Below are 14,627 nucleotides of genomic sequence, written 5' to 3'. Positions count from 1 at the left end.
CCTCCCTGAATATTCTCTGGATCCTCAAAACCATTTTATATTCCCATTTAGCATACATTTGTGATTAATTATATTTCGGCGATGTGCCCTGAGAATTTCTAGCGTATCGAACGCAAGAGAGTTCTACCTGAGGTCCGTATCCGGGAGAAGACGATCGTCGTGAACAGGAGACAGCCAACGGAGCCCACAGGATCGCTTGGCACCGATGAAGGCAGTCCTTCACTAGACACAAAGGCGATCCGATCAGTTCGAGCGTGGCGGTACCAGTCGCCCCAGACCAGCGACGGGCTTCTTCAAACAAAAAACGGCCCCTAGTCGTGTTCGTCACGCGAGGCACTCTGATAGCAGACCCAGAGAAGTGCTAATTGGCGGCTAAAAGAAGAGATTGGCCTCTAAATCGGGCGACGACGCCACTGACGGCTCCCGGCACTCGAACTGAACAAATCAGGAATTCCCCGACCGTTCATCAGATGGGAATATCTGTCAGGCGTGACAAGTGGATCAAAGAGTAACCACAACGGGACAGATATTGAGTCACGCTCAGCGGACATTCTGAAGCTGACCGGAATCAACAGGGGCAGCGGAAACCCTCCGGATATGCTCCGGAAGCACGCTGAGATACCGAGGTGGCTAATGGCTTATCGAGACGCTCTATGTTGACACAGAGTTGGCCGTGTGTGCCGACGGAGCCACCGCGGAATGCGACAGGAATTCAGGACAGATTTACGGTTATTGCGGTAGGGAGAAGTCTGTTTTCTCACAGATGCGAGTCGAGATAAGCGTCCCTAAACTGACTGGTCTTGTCGCGCTGGCGATGGAATTCGGAAAGCGGTAGGCGGTAGGTATTTCGCTCTTTTCATTATTTAGCGGTTACTAATCTAGTCTTTTGTCACGATGTTGATTTCTATTGAACAATTATACGTGCTAGCTTAGTTAGTTTTTGCATAGTTTTCTCACGTCGTGACCGAAGCAAGAGTTTAGTAATTATTCAACATCCAGTACCCAATGAAAACATCTCGACAAGTCTTAGCCCCACACACCGCGGCGCACACGGCGCAGGGCGGCGAGGGGCGGCGCGGCAGCGGCACAAAAGGCGGCCTTGAGCGGCTCGCGCTTCCCACCGGCGCCGCCTACCACGCCCACGCGCTCTCTCCGTCCGAGCGGAGACAATGAGAGACGGCAGACGCGAGGAGATGCTGCGCGGAGCAACGCCCCGGCCTGCAGAGAGCCAACCAACAAAGGAAACCGCAGGGCGTCAGCGGCCGGCGCGACCCCGCCGCACGAATGTCGCGGGGACGGTGACCTGGTGAGGAGCGCCCGTCTACAGCCTGATAACGGTACCAAAATACCCTCAGAAAACATCTCCAGACCGATTTATCTGAATGAAAACAAAATGGGGTCGTGAAACGGATACGCCGCGACGGCTCCAAAGCAAACAGCCCTGGCCGGGATGGAGGGTGCCCCGCTGAGGCGCCTGGACCGCGCCGCTGATTTCGACACTCGCCACAACGAGCTTCGCCCACGCACCGGCACGGCAAGCGAGCGCCAATCGCCGTTTGAATCTGATTTGACATCAGGGAGCCGCGCGGTCGCCACATGACCTTCGCAGGGCCGCCGACCGGTCGACCGGCCGGCGGCCCGGCTGGACAGACCCCCAGGCGTTCTCTGGACTGTTGGCGCCGGTCCCGGGCGGCCGGCCAGCGACGCTGACCTCCGCTGCCGCCGCCGCCGCCGCCGCCGCCCCAGTCGCGGGCGAGAGGTCGGAGAGCTGAATGACGACAACATTTCGTGTCTAGACACGCAGGAAGGTGTGGAGAAACGCCGAATGTGGAGATGACAACAAGAGACGGTGGTAGATGAGGCCAGGATGCGAAGGAGTATCATTATCAAAATCATCCGACACCCATCAACGTAGAATATAACGACAATTATCTGGTAGCAAGACATTGTCACACTGCAGTGTGACTTATCAGTGCACTGATGAGAAGATCTTTAAGAGTCCCATTCATGACTCTCGACAATCAACCATTGTAATTGCGATTAAACATTTACAGATAACATTTAGAAAAACATTCATAGTATGTAAAGGTAATAATAAAAATCATGTGTGTCTCATTCCTGCAAAACCTTTCACCAAATCGACATTCAGTGATGCAGGTTGGTATATGATGAATGTGAAGCAGGACAGACGCCATATTTTAGCCGACTTGACAGCGCTCATGATTTTGCAGATCGTTCCATGTCATTAATCATGTTGCCTAGCAGAACTTCATTGAACATGTTGCATAACTCAAACAGCTATAAAAGCTGCTTATGCCTCCCCAAACAATGCGTATCGGGATTCAACGGTCACAACTTCAAACGCGCATGGAGCTTGTGCATTCCGCTGGAGGAAGAATCACAACTTGTGTGGCATCCCGCTCACGACAGCTATGGTCGAGCATAAACTGGCGGCCTTTGTTAAAGCGGTAAAAGTAGGGGAGAGTGGGGCAAAGCGGCCACCCGGGGCAAAGCGGCCATCCATCGTTTCAGCCCTCCACAGCTGGCGTCAGTTCCAATTTATGATTTCCAATTATACTTCTCTTTGCGGTCGTTCGAATGAGCCAGACCGGGGTTTCAGGCCCATCGCCATTGTTCTGTGAAACACGGAAAAGCATTTCTTGCCAGGTTACCAATTATGTTTACAATTTTTAAATGTTATTTTATTCCATAACCGTTAAGACTTTTTATAAGCGTTTTTGTCCATGCATTGCGTGGTTATCGTACATGCCTTCTACCAATTTTAATGCTTTTTACCCCACTAATAGCTGAGCTGGACTATTTTTGTCTCGGACGGTATGCGCGGGGCAAAGCGGCCGGGGCAAAGTGGCCAGCCCCCAATTGGCCATAAGTTGTTTCCATCTGGATAAAAACATTATTTATATTCAAATGTGTCGTCATGCATTCATCTTGGCCACTTTTCGGTTACATGAGTTACCAAATTATGCAATTAAATGTTTTTCCAAGAAAATTCTTTCTTTGTTTAGCAATAGGTGGGAAGATAACAAAGTAAACATCCATCTTCCCTTAAACCTTGTCACCATCAAATACCCTAGTCGTGCATGAGGCAACTATTCTGTTTCTCATATCGGGACTGGAGAAGTCGCCAGTGGCCGCTTTGCCTCAGGGATGGGGCAAAGTGGCCAATATGCTATAGGTTTAAAGTTTTGTCAATATCTCCCATATGTGAACGCCTTTGGAAATGAAACGCAGTTGGAATAAAAGACAATTTAATAGGGATCACATTGGTATAGAAAGAATCTTTCCAAGTTTAAAAATCAAGCGTCGGCATCGTTAGAAACGTTAGGGTGGCCGCTTTGCCCCACTCTCCCCTATCTGCTACAAGCAGGCATGCATAACATGTAACCGACACAACGGGCCACTAGCCACGACCTTCGAAGGACGCGGCGGCGTTAACCGCAGTGCCGCATACCAGCATGGAGTATGTGCAAAAGGTCAACCCTTTTTCGGTGTCAGAACAGGGAAACAATATAGGTACTCATTCTCCAGTCGCATAAATCGATCAAAGTGTCGTAAAACGGTCAACCCCACTTGCTAACATTGTGCAGTTTGGATGTGGCGCGACTGCAACATTGGGATAGCAGAAGCTGCAAATGTTTTTAAAGCAGCGCTGTCATGCATGCTTTGTCCAAATGCATATTCTGACCGACAGTCGACGCGACAATGCTAACAAGTGCATTAACTAAAGAATTAGATATAGAAAATATGATTTTAAAATGAACGACACATGCGGCCGTATTGATGCAAAATTTTCAGATGTGAGATGAAGACCTTGATACAACTAGCAGTGGAATACTTCAGGTTGCATGCTGAACTGTATTCATTGGGCCCCAAAGGACATGCTTGACGCAACATAGCCACAAGCGGGCTGGAACCCAAAGTTGCCGGTCGCCACGCCCCAAGACTCATGTTTTGCAGTGCTGCCGATTCCCCACGCCATGAGATCCGTCGCACTGTGCCGCCACACTGCCCCATTAATGTCACAGATGCGTCCCTCAGATAAACCCCGAACAAAGGCCGGACGCCGCCACACCGCCGCCGGGCCTGGGCCGAGGTCATCCGCCCACCTGGCTGCAGTCCGGTGCGCAAACAAAGCCACGACGACCCCCAGACGAGAGAAAAATCACCGTCCCGCCCGCACACCGCCGTCCGTCCGTCCGTCCTGAATCACGGCGTCCCTGGCTCTGTCCGCGGCCCTTCTGTCAGTCCGTCCATGCGTCGGTTCGTCCATCCCAGGCCCGTTCGTCGGTTGAATCTGTCGGCCCGACTGTTGATTCATCTTTTTCTCGCCGGTCACTGAACTGCAAGTCCACGCACCGTTCCTCCTCCATGAATATCTACATGTCCATCTGTCCGTCCATCCGTTCATCTATCCGTCCATCCCGTCCGTCCGTCTTTTCGGGCGCCCTGCCGTCAATCCATTCGTCCGTCCGTCTATCAGTGCGTCCGTCCGTGGGTTTTCCATCCATCTGTCCGTCCGTTTCTCCGTCTTTAGGAACAAACCAATGCGCCCATTCCTTCGTTTGTCCGTTTTGCCTGGGAAAGTACGTCGGTAGATGCCAACGCTGAGGTCCACCTGTTCGTTTCGTCACCGAGAAAGGCGAGGCGACAGACATGGTGATGTTCATTGCGGTACAAGACGCCGAACCGGTGCTAAATGTCCCCTGATGAGGCTGAGACCGATGTGGACGCGATGGGCGGTTATGGCGGGACACAAATCACTCTAGAGCCCAGGCTGTGACAGGGAGACTTTGGTGTGGCTATACATAGCACATGATCTGCGATCATGACCCGACCAAGCTATAGCTGAGTTGCAGCACGTAGCCGTCAGAGGCCTGCAAGAGATGGGCGTTGAATGGGAAGGAAACAGCACGTGAGATGTATGGCTGACGTAGGGAGTGATATAGGGAGAACGGCCCACCGTTGAACATCGCTTTCGGTGTGCAAGAAAATATTGCGCTAGACTTTCAGTGTTAGATGGGTCAGATCATGATATCGGCTCTCACATCGGTCGTTAAAATTGCCGTCCGAGCGACAAGCGAAGGAGGAGCAGCGTCGAACGGCCTGTCATTGGTCCGATTCGGAACCAAAGCTATGCGTGTGTGAACGAGCCTAGTCAGGATCGAGCAGGAAAGGACCGGACGAATCGGGCTGGGCGGGCAGGGCGGTGCCCTCACGTTGGTTCAGGGTCGCGCGCCCTTCATGGGAGCGACCGGTCGAACGGGAGTGAAGTGTCACGTGAGGTCCGAGTCCGACTCCCGGCTGGAGTGAGAGACCGGCCGGTCTAATACAAGGACCATTGCAACTGAGGGTGGCATCAGGCGTGCATCTCATACCAACCAACTACCGTGGCAGCAGGAGAGCTCTCTCGTGAGAGACCCAATCACGCAATCTCTAACAATGGTCCAGCTATGTTATGCCGCCTCCAGCAATGGTCGCGGCGGCTCAGGGAAATGTTTGAACAAGACTAGGAAATCAGACATGTTTGGCAAAGAGGATCGATGTACGCTTTGTGGCCAGGAAACGGTACCCAGTGTTTGGTTCCGTGGTTCGGTGGTCTGTAAATACAGCAAAATATGGTCAGAGAGTTCACCTTCCCAAACAAAGTAACCATGTCAAAATGCAATCAAATAGCAAACCTGTTTAAGCAGGCGTGGGAGCAACTATAAAACTTGACAAAGAAAACTGCACGAATGACCAGAAAACTTTACAAATATAGCAACAAGCTGAAAACTCTGAACGGGCCCCGTTGTTTGGCCAAACAGCGTGGCCGCTGCAGCTCGCGCCCTTCCGTGTCTGGCGGTCATTCATTTCTATCGCCCGTCATTAGGATTAGCCGGCGAACCGGTGCAGTGCGGAGCGGACGACCTCACCGTGCGGCCTCACGCCACATCTCCCGCCTCACCTTGAGTCGCAGCTGGATGGCGTTATTGCGCGGCTCCATGATCTCAACAATCTCCGGCATTTTGGCTGAGTTTGGATCACCTCAGTCTCAGACACAAGCTACGGCAGCTTCGCTGCGACACCTCAGTCCAACGCGAGTTGTTTGTTGAAGTTTCAAACTCTCGGTAGCAGTCACTTTTCTATCACACTCGCTCACCACGTCCGCCCGTCACGGCGACTCACTGACGACTGACCACTGGGCGTTTCCTCGCACCCCGGGGACCGCTAGAGAGGGCGGATCCGGCGTGCTCCCTGCAGCTCCTGACCCAGTCTCGTCCACGCGCAGTGCGGCTGGAGCGGCGCACACGCGGCGGGCGGCGGCACCGAGCGGCGCGGCGGGACGGCGACTGACTGCCGGCGCCGGCGGCGGCCCGGGCGCCCTCGGTGGCGCGAGCCAGCCACGCTGTGGGCGCTGGCAAGGCGCAGCGGTCGGCCAACCGACCGACCGAGTCAGCGCAGAGAGAGGAGACCCGCGGCGCCGGCGACGGATCGACGCAGTTGGCGGCCGCTAATCTTGGAGGCGTTGATGACTGGCGGTGCTGAGCGGGGACACAGAGTGCGTGCGACTGCCAACACGACCGGCGCTGTTCAGCTCGCACGCGCGCACCCGCGACTGACGCGCCTCTCGGCAGCCGCTGGACGCCGCCCGACCGGCCGGCCGCCGGCTGTTTTTGGGTGGAGTACCTGAGTGACGGCCTCGGCCGGCGCTGAGGACGCGTGAATCACGGAGCCGGTGGTCGGCTGACGACCGCGCCGGCCCGATGACGCGGCGGCGCCACGCCGATGCCGGCGCCGACGGTTCGTCGCCGCGCGGCGCCGATTTGGCACCGCCACGGGACGGCCCGCGGCGCCGACGAGCGTGCCAACTGGGCTCCGCGAACGAGGCCCCCGGCGATCGGGGCCACCGCCAGGTGCGGGTCCTCGAAACCACCGCTCTCCGACAACGGGAGGCGACTTCCCGACAATCCCGGTCCTCAGAACCAGCCACAGATCGAGCATATGGGCGCCACGAGTATTCCCTCTCCGCGTGCCAGATTCTAGGCGAACCGTGCGCTCAAAACAGCAACTTTCCATGTTCTCACAGAAATGATGCAACGCCCCGTGACGCACGTTGTCGGCTGCCAGACCGGTTCATGAGCACGAGCACCATAAAAAGTCGCCGCCCGTCTCGTACCCCGGTACACAGAGGTGTGTGACGCATGGTGCGGTGTTGGTGCAGGCACACGGGAAGGCTCGCGACTGCCCACATCATCCTGTCAATCTGTTTACTGATATGTTCGATCAGATGATTTACAACAGATCATCACGGACGTGTTTTGTAGCAGGCTGCACCTGTTTCATGACATTATGTCCAGTGCAACGTTTTGATTCATAAAAAGCACTAGTGGACTTGTATGTTCCCAAAGGATTTACGACGAGCAGATACATATCTAAACATTAATAACTTGCTTAATGTTACAGTTCGTAAGTGATTCATGTGACTCAAGACACAGCTGAAATTGGCGCTCCCTTTGCGTCATGATGGTTGACCAAATGGCCAACTATATCGCTGTTTTTATATAAGGCCATCTGTGCATTGCAGGCAACGACGAGTCAATGTTCACCGATTCAATGACGATGATTTACCTTTTGCCACATTCAGAACCTTTCAGAACGTCGCTATGTGCTCGTGCGCAACTATTTAACGATGAAATTGCATTCTGTCTCCCAGCAACAGTTACATTATAAGTTGTTAGTTGCGATATTGCTGTGATCACTTTAAGTTGTAGTTAATGTATCTGTATGTGAGTAAATGTCGTCCTATCATAGCTGTATAGCCGTCATAGCCGAACCTGTCTCAAAAGCCCTAATTGTATGTGGCATGGTACTTTTAAAATGGTTTCTGGTGGAGGAACACACCTAGCGACCGTTCAGAGACCACAGGTCTAAGCACAACAGAACCAAGAACCAAGCAGGAACTACAAATCACGGCTGTGCTGTCGCTGCTTCGTCCGCTCCACGTCGCCGTGCATTTTGGCACAGAGACATAGTTACCAGCACTCTGCATGCATATATGCAGGATCACTGTCTGTTCACTGCACGATGCCGAGACGACGCAGTGGTGCAGGACCGTGGGAGCATGAAGTTTTGACAGACGATTTATAAATATAATATAAAGGATGCGGTTTTGATGAAAGGAAGAAGGCCTTCCACTATGATGGTTTGTCCATGCTCCTAAACAATTGAAGATGCATAAATAAGCAGCCTACCTAAATAAAAAAGTCAGTCAATTTCCCTATTGCTTGTTGTATCAGTTAAAATTTCAAACAAAAAAAAAATGAGAAAATGAAAACAGAGTCGAATTGATCGTCATCCGTAACACAACCGTTATTTTCCTCCGGAATGGATTGGATATCGCATCAATGTTTTCCCAAAGTAACACTGTGGGCCCGGAGCACCAAAATGATGCGTGGGCGGTGGACTGGGATCGGGGGAAGGGGCAGGGAAGAGGCGCTGGTCGGCCGTCTGTCTCCAGGCAGCACGGCTAACACCGCCGCCTTATCGAAAATACCAAACATGGTCAAACAGCCGAACCATCTCGGGAATGACATGGCTAGTAATCAAACGGAACATAGGAGCCCGCTACCAGAGACAGACCACATACGTCAGCCCAGGCTGATTGAGCTGTCAGATCATGGAAAGGTCAATCACGGTCTTCATTCTACCCTTTCCTTGGAAACTGGTTGCATATGTATAATAATAACTACGATCTGTGAAGGTGACAAACCAGTGGAAATTTATTAGAGGGTTTCAATGGGAAATGCATAACAACAACAGCTGAAAAGAAAAGAGCATCATACCGCCATGTTGGATTAGTTACAGATATGAGACGGTAATTACATGGGGCGACGACCTCGTTAAACACCCACCACATAGGAAACCTAACGCACAAGCAGACTAAACAAACGCACGCCCATCAGCCGACTAAAACCACCCCCGACCGCCAGTCCGTGCCGCTTTGGGTCTGCAGCCCACACCAGCCGTCCAGGCGGCGACATGCGCATACCAGACTGTAACTTCTCCGCTGACAGAGCTCTGCAGCTAATCAGTACTCCACAGACGCAGAGAGGGGGGCGGGGGGAGAGGGAGGGGAGGAAGGACAGCCGTTCCAGGCGCAGTATCACCAAGTCGAAACAGCCGTCGAGCTCGTGTCAGTTCCGGGGGGTGCGCGCAGCGCGTGAGAGCAGAGCTATCTGGACACCATTCATTATGGCAAACAGACCGTGCGTTGGGTAAACACTGGCGCAGCAGAGCTGGAGAAATACTGCGTCGTCACATGGCGGACATGGGTGCTGGACAGGACAGAGCGCCCCTCTGGAGGATATAGGGACTGGAGAAACGAAGGCTGGGACTGCATAGAGCTATAGACTAGCCAGGCGAGGAAAAGGGCAGGTTAGGGTGATGGTTACGGGAGCACCATGTTGCAGACTAAATAAACAAGCACACTAAAATAAACAAATTCCTCCAATACCGACATAGGAACGAGGGGTATACACATTACACAGGGATAGTCGAACTCCCTTCGTAAGAGGACGCAAGGAGTCTTGGCGCGGCGGTGGGTAAGCCTCCACTGCAACCGGCGTTGCGGCAGCGGCCGGCCTCAGCGAGGGAAGGGGCTGACGATGGGCGTCGGCTGGCGTTCGAGAGAGAAATGAAACACCCGGTGCCGCGTCGTCTTTGTAGTTGGGACGCCCACGCCCGCGGCACTCAGTAGCCATGGCGGCTTTATCGACTGGCTCTTATTTATCAATGCAAATAAGTCTGCAACCGCCGGTCATTTGGGCTCTACATATGGGATGCAGAGTCAGTGGGCGTTTCCGCTTCTGTTATATGTGGCCAGGGTACTTCCCAAGATAAGACGTCAAGGGAGAATATGAAATGCTAATGAGATAGCTTTAAAAAATGTTTTGATTAGCTCTTGAGTGCACCTTTAATTAAGATTATGCATAGGAAGTTGTCTGGGGTAGAACGTTCTTAGTGGCAGACAAAGGCCATTCTGAGATCTGCATATACTTACTGTTGTCTATAACAAAGTTGTCACGAGCATTAAATTCCTGCTCTGATCCACCTCACATCAGTAACGAGTAACGAAACGACACATATTCGACAATCGATCAGCACGCTTCAATGAATGTTCGACGCCGTCACGCTGCCAGAGTTACACCCCATACTGGTGTCTGAGGAACGTGTCTGGAAGTCGGTGTCAGACTGACACCAACTGCGGGTATCCAGACGTGCCGCGCACTGATTGAACCGCAATGACCATCGCTGACATAGCTCTTACATCAATAAACGGACACTCACGATCAAAGATACTGGGTTATCTGTTGTTATTAAACGACGGTGGCCCAGCTTACATATGCTACCGTGCATGCGGCAAGCGATGATCAATGTTAATGCGTCATATTTTCCATTCCACATCAAGTGCGTTGTGAGAATATGAACATATATGGAAGCAGGTCACCCCAGTTATAAAAGTGAGCGAACAGGTCACCAAAGCCTCGCTGTTGTGCGCCGCGCAGCGTCTGAATCAGAGATACGTGGGCGGCTGGCGCTAGCCGCATCCAATCGGCGCCGCGCGTGCTAAATGGCTGGATCCTGCTGCGCACAGGCCGCTGTGATTCAGGGTCGAGCCCGTCCACTCGGCACACGTCAGCCCTTCTCACTCGGCGCGGTGGAGACAAATCGTCTGACAGAGCGACAAACACCCGGTCTGACAGCGAGTGATGCCGGCCGTGATAGATGATGGAGACGTTCGTAAATCAAACGGCCGCCGGACGGGCGGCGCGTCCGATTGATTCACGCACCTCTGACGCGTGATTGCACGCACGGAGAGCCGCTTTAGAGCGCGACTCCGCCCAGTTCAGTCCGTGTCTGAGCTTTCCATGCGTAGTGTTTTCTACCCATGCTATACAATATATGTACACACCCAGTGCTTCTATGTTCAATTATCTAGACACCATAGACTCGCCACGTCGCAAGTCATTCGTAAACACATGCATCAGCAAGCGCGCGACATTCTCGCCTTGTCACCTCCATCTTCTTGAGGTGTTCGTCCGTCAAATCACACGTCACCAAGCTCTACCGCGAGCTGTCGGTATCAGTCGCAGTGACTGGATCGCAGGCGACCGTTCCGTTAGCTGGCGGCACGAAACTTGGGCCGATCGAACGGCGCATCAGTTAGATTCAGACGATTGGCTTATTTCATGTGTGTAATTGCCCCGACAGAAAACGACACCGACAAAAGTACAGACAATAGCAGTGCACGCGAGCATCCAGATAATGGGATAATGCTCCAAAATGTATGTTGTAGAGCGCGTATCGCTGTTCATTTTCCACAGGGGCAGTGAAGAGTGTCATAGACATATGTCCATGATATCGTGATGAGAGGGTGGGCGAGTTAATGAGAAAGAGAGAAGGAGAGAAAGAAAGAATGAATGAATGAATGAATGAATGAATGAATGAATGAATGAATGAATGAAAGAAAGAAAGAAAGAAAGAAAGAAAGGAAGGAAGGAAGAGAGAGAGAGAGAGAGAGAGAGAGAGAGAGAGAGAGAGAGAGAGAGAGAGAGAGAGAGAGAGAGAGAGAGAGAGAGAGAGAGAGAGGTAGAGAGCCAGGACCAGCCAGCCTACTGCTCTATCATGCTCTTCTGACAGCCATTTGTCCTGACAAATGGACATACTTGACAAACTACATACTTAACTACCGCATTGAAGCAAAGGAGAACCATGCAAGGTTTATGGGCCATATCCTCATGCCTTTCCATCAACAAATTTGAACAGACAGTCATTCGTTTGGTGGCACTCACTGAATGGTAAATTTTTGGACAATTTTTTGCATAGGAATCCTTAACCTTTTCATTAAATCGCAATTTGCATGTGATCATAGGAGCCACCCGGAAGGCACAGTTATAGAGATAGAAGATACACAGGGACCACCCAAGTAGCACAGAGCACTGACTGCTTAAAACGTCTAGCTTAGCGGCCGACGAGGCTACGCCCGTGTGGACTGATTCGGTAACCATGTTTGGGATGGAAGCCCATATAGACAGCGGCAAGCAGCATGCGAGATCTAGTACAAATTCTTTTGTATGTACAATTGTGCATAAAAGTGCGAGCAAAATGCATTACGCCAAAAGCGAAATATGACCCTCCCCGAGTACCACCGAGAACTTCAAAAGCAAGTAAGCCTGTTTAGGCTATCAATGGGGCAGTTTTCAAGCATCTCAGTAAGCGAATTTTACATGCAAGTAACGGTCTTTTCAAGAGTCAAGACCTATTGCACACTCTCTACTCCAGATACACCGTCGCCGTTTTCCTCCTGACAAGGGCACACTCAGTTATATGCACTCAGAGCAGGTAAAAACCACTATCGGATGCCTACTTACACGTCCAGTACAGCACCGCGGCCATATATGTCGTTTTGATGCGACGCATAGCGCTCCTAAGGTATGGCCGGCTTAGAGCACAAAAAGTAATGTAGAATTTACCAACGCTTAATGTTTGCATCAAACAAAGCAAAAGTCCCTTTTGGTTTGTTGACTAATGACACCAAAAAGTTACTTCATTCCATGGATGCATGCATATGTGCAATTTGATGAAGCGCCGTTCCATTCTATCAAGCAGCGACGCTTGGACGACAAATGTCCAGTATTCCAGCATTATGTAATGAGATTATCTACGACAGGGGTGACCGGCATAGGCGAGTAGGGACGTTCTACGGCGCATATAATGCTTCCGGACGGGACCACAATGGTGTTACATAAGGGACGGTCTGTGATGGAAATACGCTGCACATCAACATTCGGGGCATTAAAGCTGAGTTCAATGCCTCCTACACTGTACAGTGCATGATAACATTTAACCCTCGCCCCGTTGGGGGGGGGGGCCATTTTGGCCCCCCCTGTGGTTTTTCCTGAATAGCAAGAAAACGGCGGCGCGCAGCGCCGCCAAATTTTCAGTACCTTCCCGGGCATCAATTTGACACCTTCACACCAAATTTCAAGTCTTAGGTCACCTTAGGTCAGGAGTTATTGAGGTCAAACTGAGGTCATGTTCGAGCAAAAATGAGCAAAAAACATGCAATCTTGAAACGCTCACCAAATCTACAGTTATCAAGCAATTTCAAAGTTCTTTATATGGTCTAGTAGACAAAAAGCGGCGCTACAAAACTGCTATCTCGGATTTACAAAATTTTTGGTTTTTGACCAAAAAAAATTCAAAAAATTGATTTTTTTAGAAAAACTTTGAAAAAATCCAAAATTTTTCCGACTTTCGAAAAAAAAACGGAATATATGTGATAGTCCCAGCGCTCTTCTATATACATACCAAATTTCAGATCGATATCTCGTTTTTTGGCCAAGTTATAGCGAAAAAAACTGTTCAAAAATGATGACGTCAAATTTTTGAACTCAATTTTTAGCAATTCTAGACCACGTACGGCAAAACAAAGACCACCATTGAACTCCCCGTGACGAGCTGCATCGATTCGATACCCATTTTATGCAAAAATATTAACTTTGAAATTTGACCTAATTTGACCTGACCTTGACCTGACCTTGACCTGACCTTGACCAAAACGTGATCTAAGTTGGCCCCAAAGGCTGCCTGACCCATATAATCGCATTTGTCATGTAAAATGGACCATAAAACATGTATCACACGACACTTTCATATTGTGACCCCCCCGTGACCTGACCTCTGTGACCTGACCTGGTATCAGTGACCTCAAATAGCAAAATATGTGTTTGAAGAACATTTCCCCATCGATGATTTTCAATGAAATGCATTTTACTCGATTTTACAACGCATTTCTTGAAGTGCCTGTAAACGGTGAAAATTGGACCTTTGACCTGACCTGTGACGTCATCGGTTTGACCTAGGTCAATAAAATTGGGTCACAAGGTAGTTCCCCGTTGGGGCTATCCAACGCCGTTTACCGCTTGTCGCTATGTTGCGTGGTTCTCGAGATCTTAGGGGGGGGGGGGCCAAAATGGCCCCCCCCCCAACCGGGCGCGTTGCTCAGCAGAGCCCAACGGGGCGCGGGTTAAACGTAAAACAGTATTTATTGATACCATTTATACAATTACTTGGATTATGATCATGGTCGTAATAAATGTGAACTTTTCATGACGAATTTAATTAATGCAAAACACCAACACGTACATAACATAGTCCTGTGACAAAAGGTCATATGCTATTTGTTGTGAAGTAGCCAACTACTTGATTTGATAGCAATAGTTAAATAGTTACGTTACATATAGGGCACCGCACCTCATCGCGTATATATTTTCCGATGTATCTAAGGGCTCTGATTGGGAAGAGTCTAGTTTGAAACCTGGGAATCGCAAAAATCGCAATAGGAAAATACCTTGCATACTGCATGGAAAATGCAGTCGGTCACCTATTAAAAATGGGCATTTGAGGAAATCAACAGCCGTAAAGAATTCGATCAGATCTATGTTAAGGGTCACTATTGTTTCTACAAATGCTATCGGTGGGTTTGTGTGGGTATATTCCCGACAAATTTCTGCTGTGAACTATACCGTTTATTTACAAAGTCCTTCAAGGATGGGTGTGTCGTG

At 50.6% G+C, this 14,627-nt stretch overlaps 1 protein-coding gene across 6 annotated transcripts in view; it reads right to left on the bottom strand.

Annotated features, from left to right (window-relative positions):
* The window catches only part of LOC122392542 (NAD(+) hydrolase sarm1-like), a 60,524-nt gene that overhangs the window by 32,527 nt on the left and 13,370 nt on the right, over nucleotides 1-14,627 (bottom strand). The window contains exon 1 of one of the 6 annotated variants that reach the window (XR_006258538.1): nucleotides 5,966-6,613. The exons of 4 other annotated variants lie outside the window; for them this stretch is intronic. Coding sequence is in view for 1 of the 2 variants with exons in the window: in XM_043387513.1 (XP_043243448.1) it covers nucleotides 5,966-6,025 (60 nt within the window). In the remaining variant the exon portion in view is untranslated. Of the gene's footprint in view, nucleotides 1-5,965; nucleotides 6,677-14,627 lie in introns of those variants that run through there. One more of the 6 variants, XM_043387513.1, reaches the window with a different exon arrangement.

Source organism: Amphibalanus amphitrite, unplaced genomic scaffold (genome assembly GCF_019059575.1).
Source record: "Amphibalanus amphitrite isolate SeventyFive unplaced genomic scaffold, NRLGWU_Aamphi_draft 000490F_arrow, whole genome shotgun sequence".
Lineage (NCBI taxonomy): Eukaryota > Metazoa > Arthropoda > Thecostraca > Balanomorpha > Balanidae > Amphibalanus > Amphibalanus amphitrite.
This window is presented reverse-complemented; position numbering and strand designations above follow the sequence as displayed.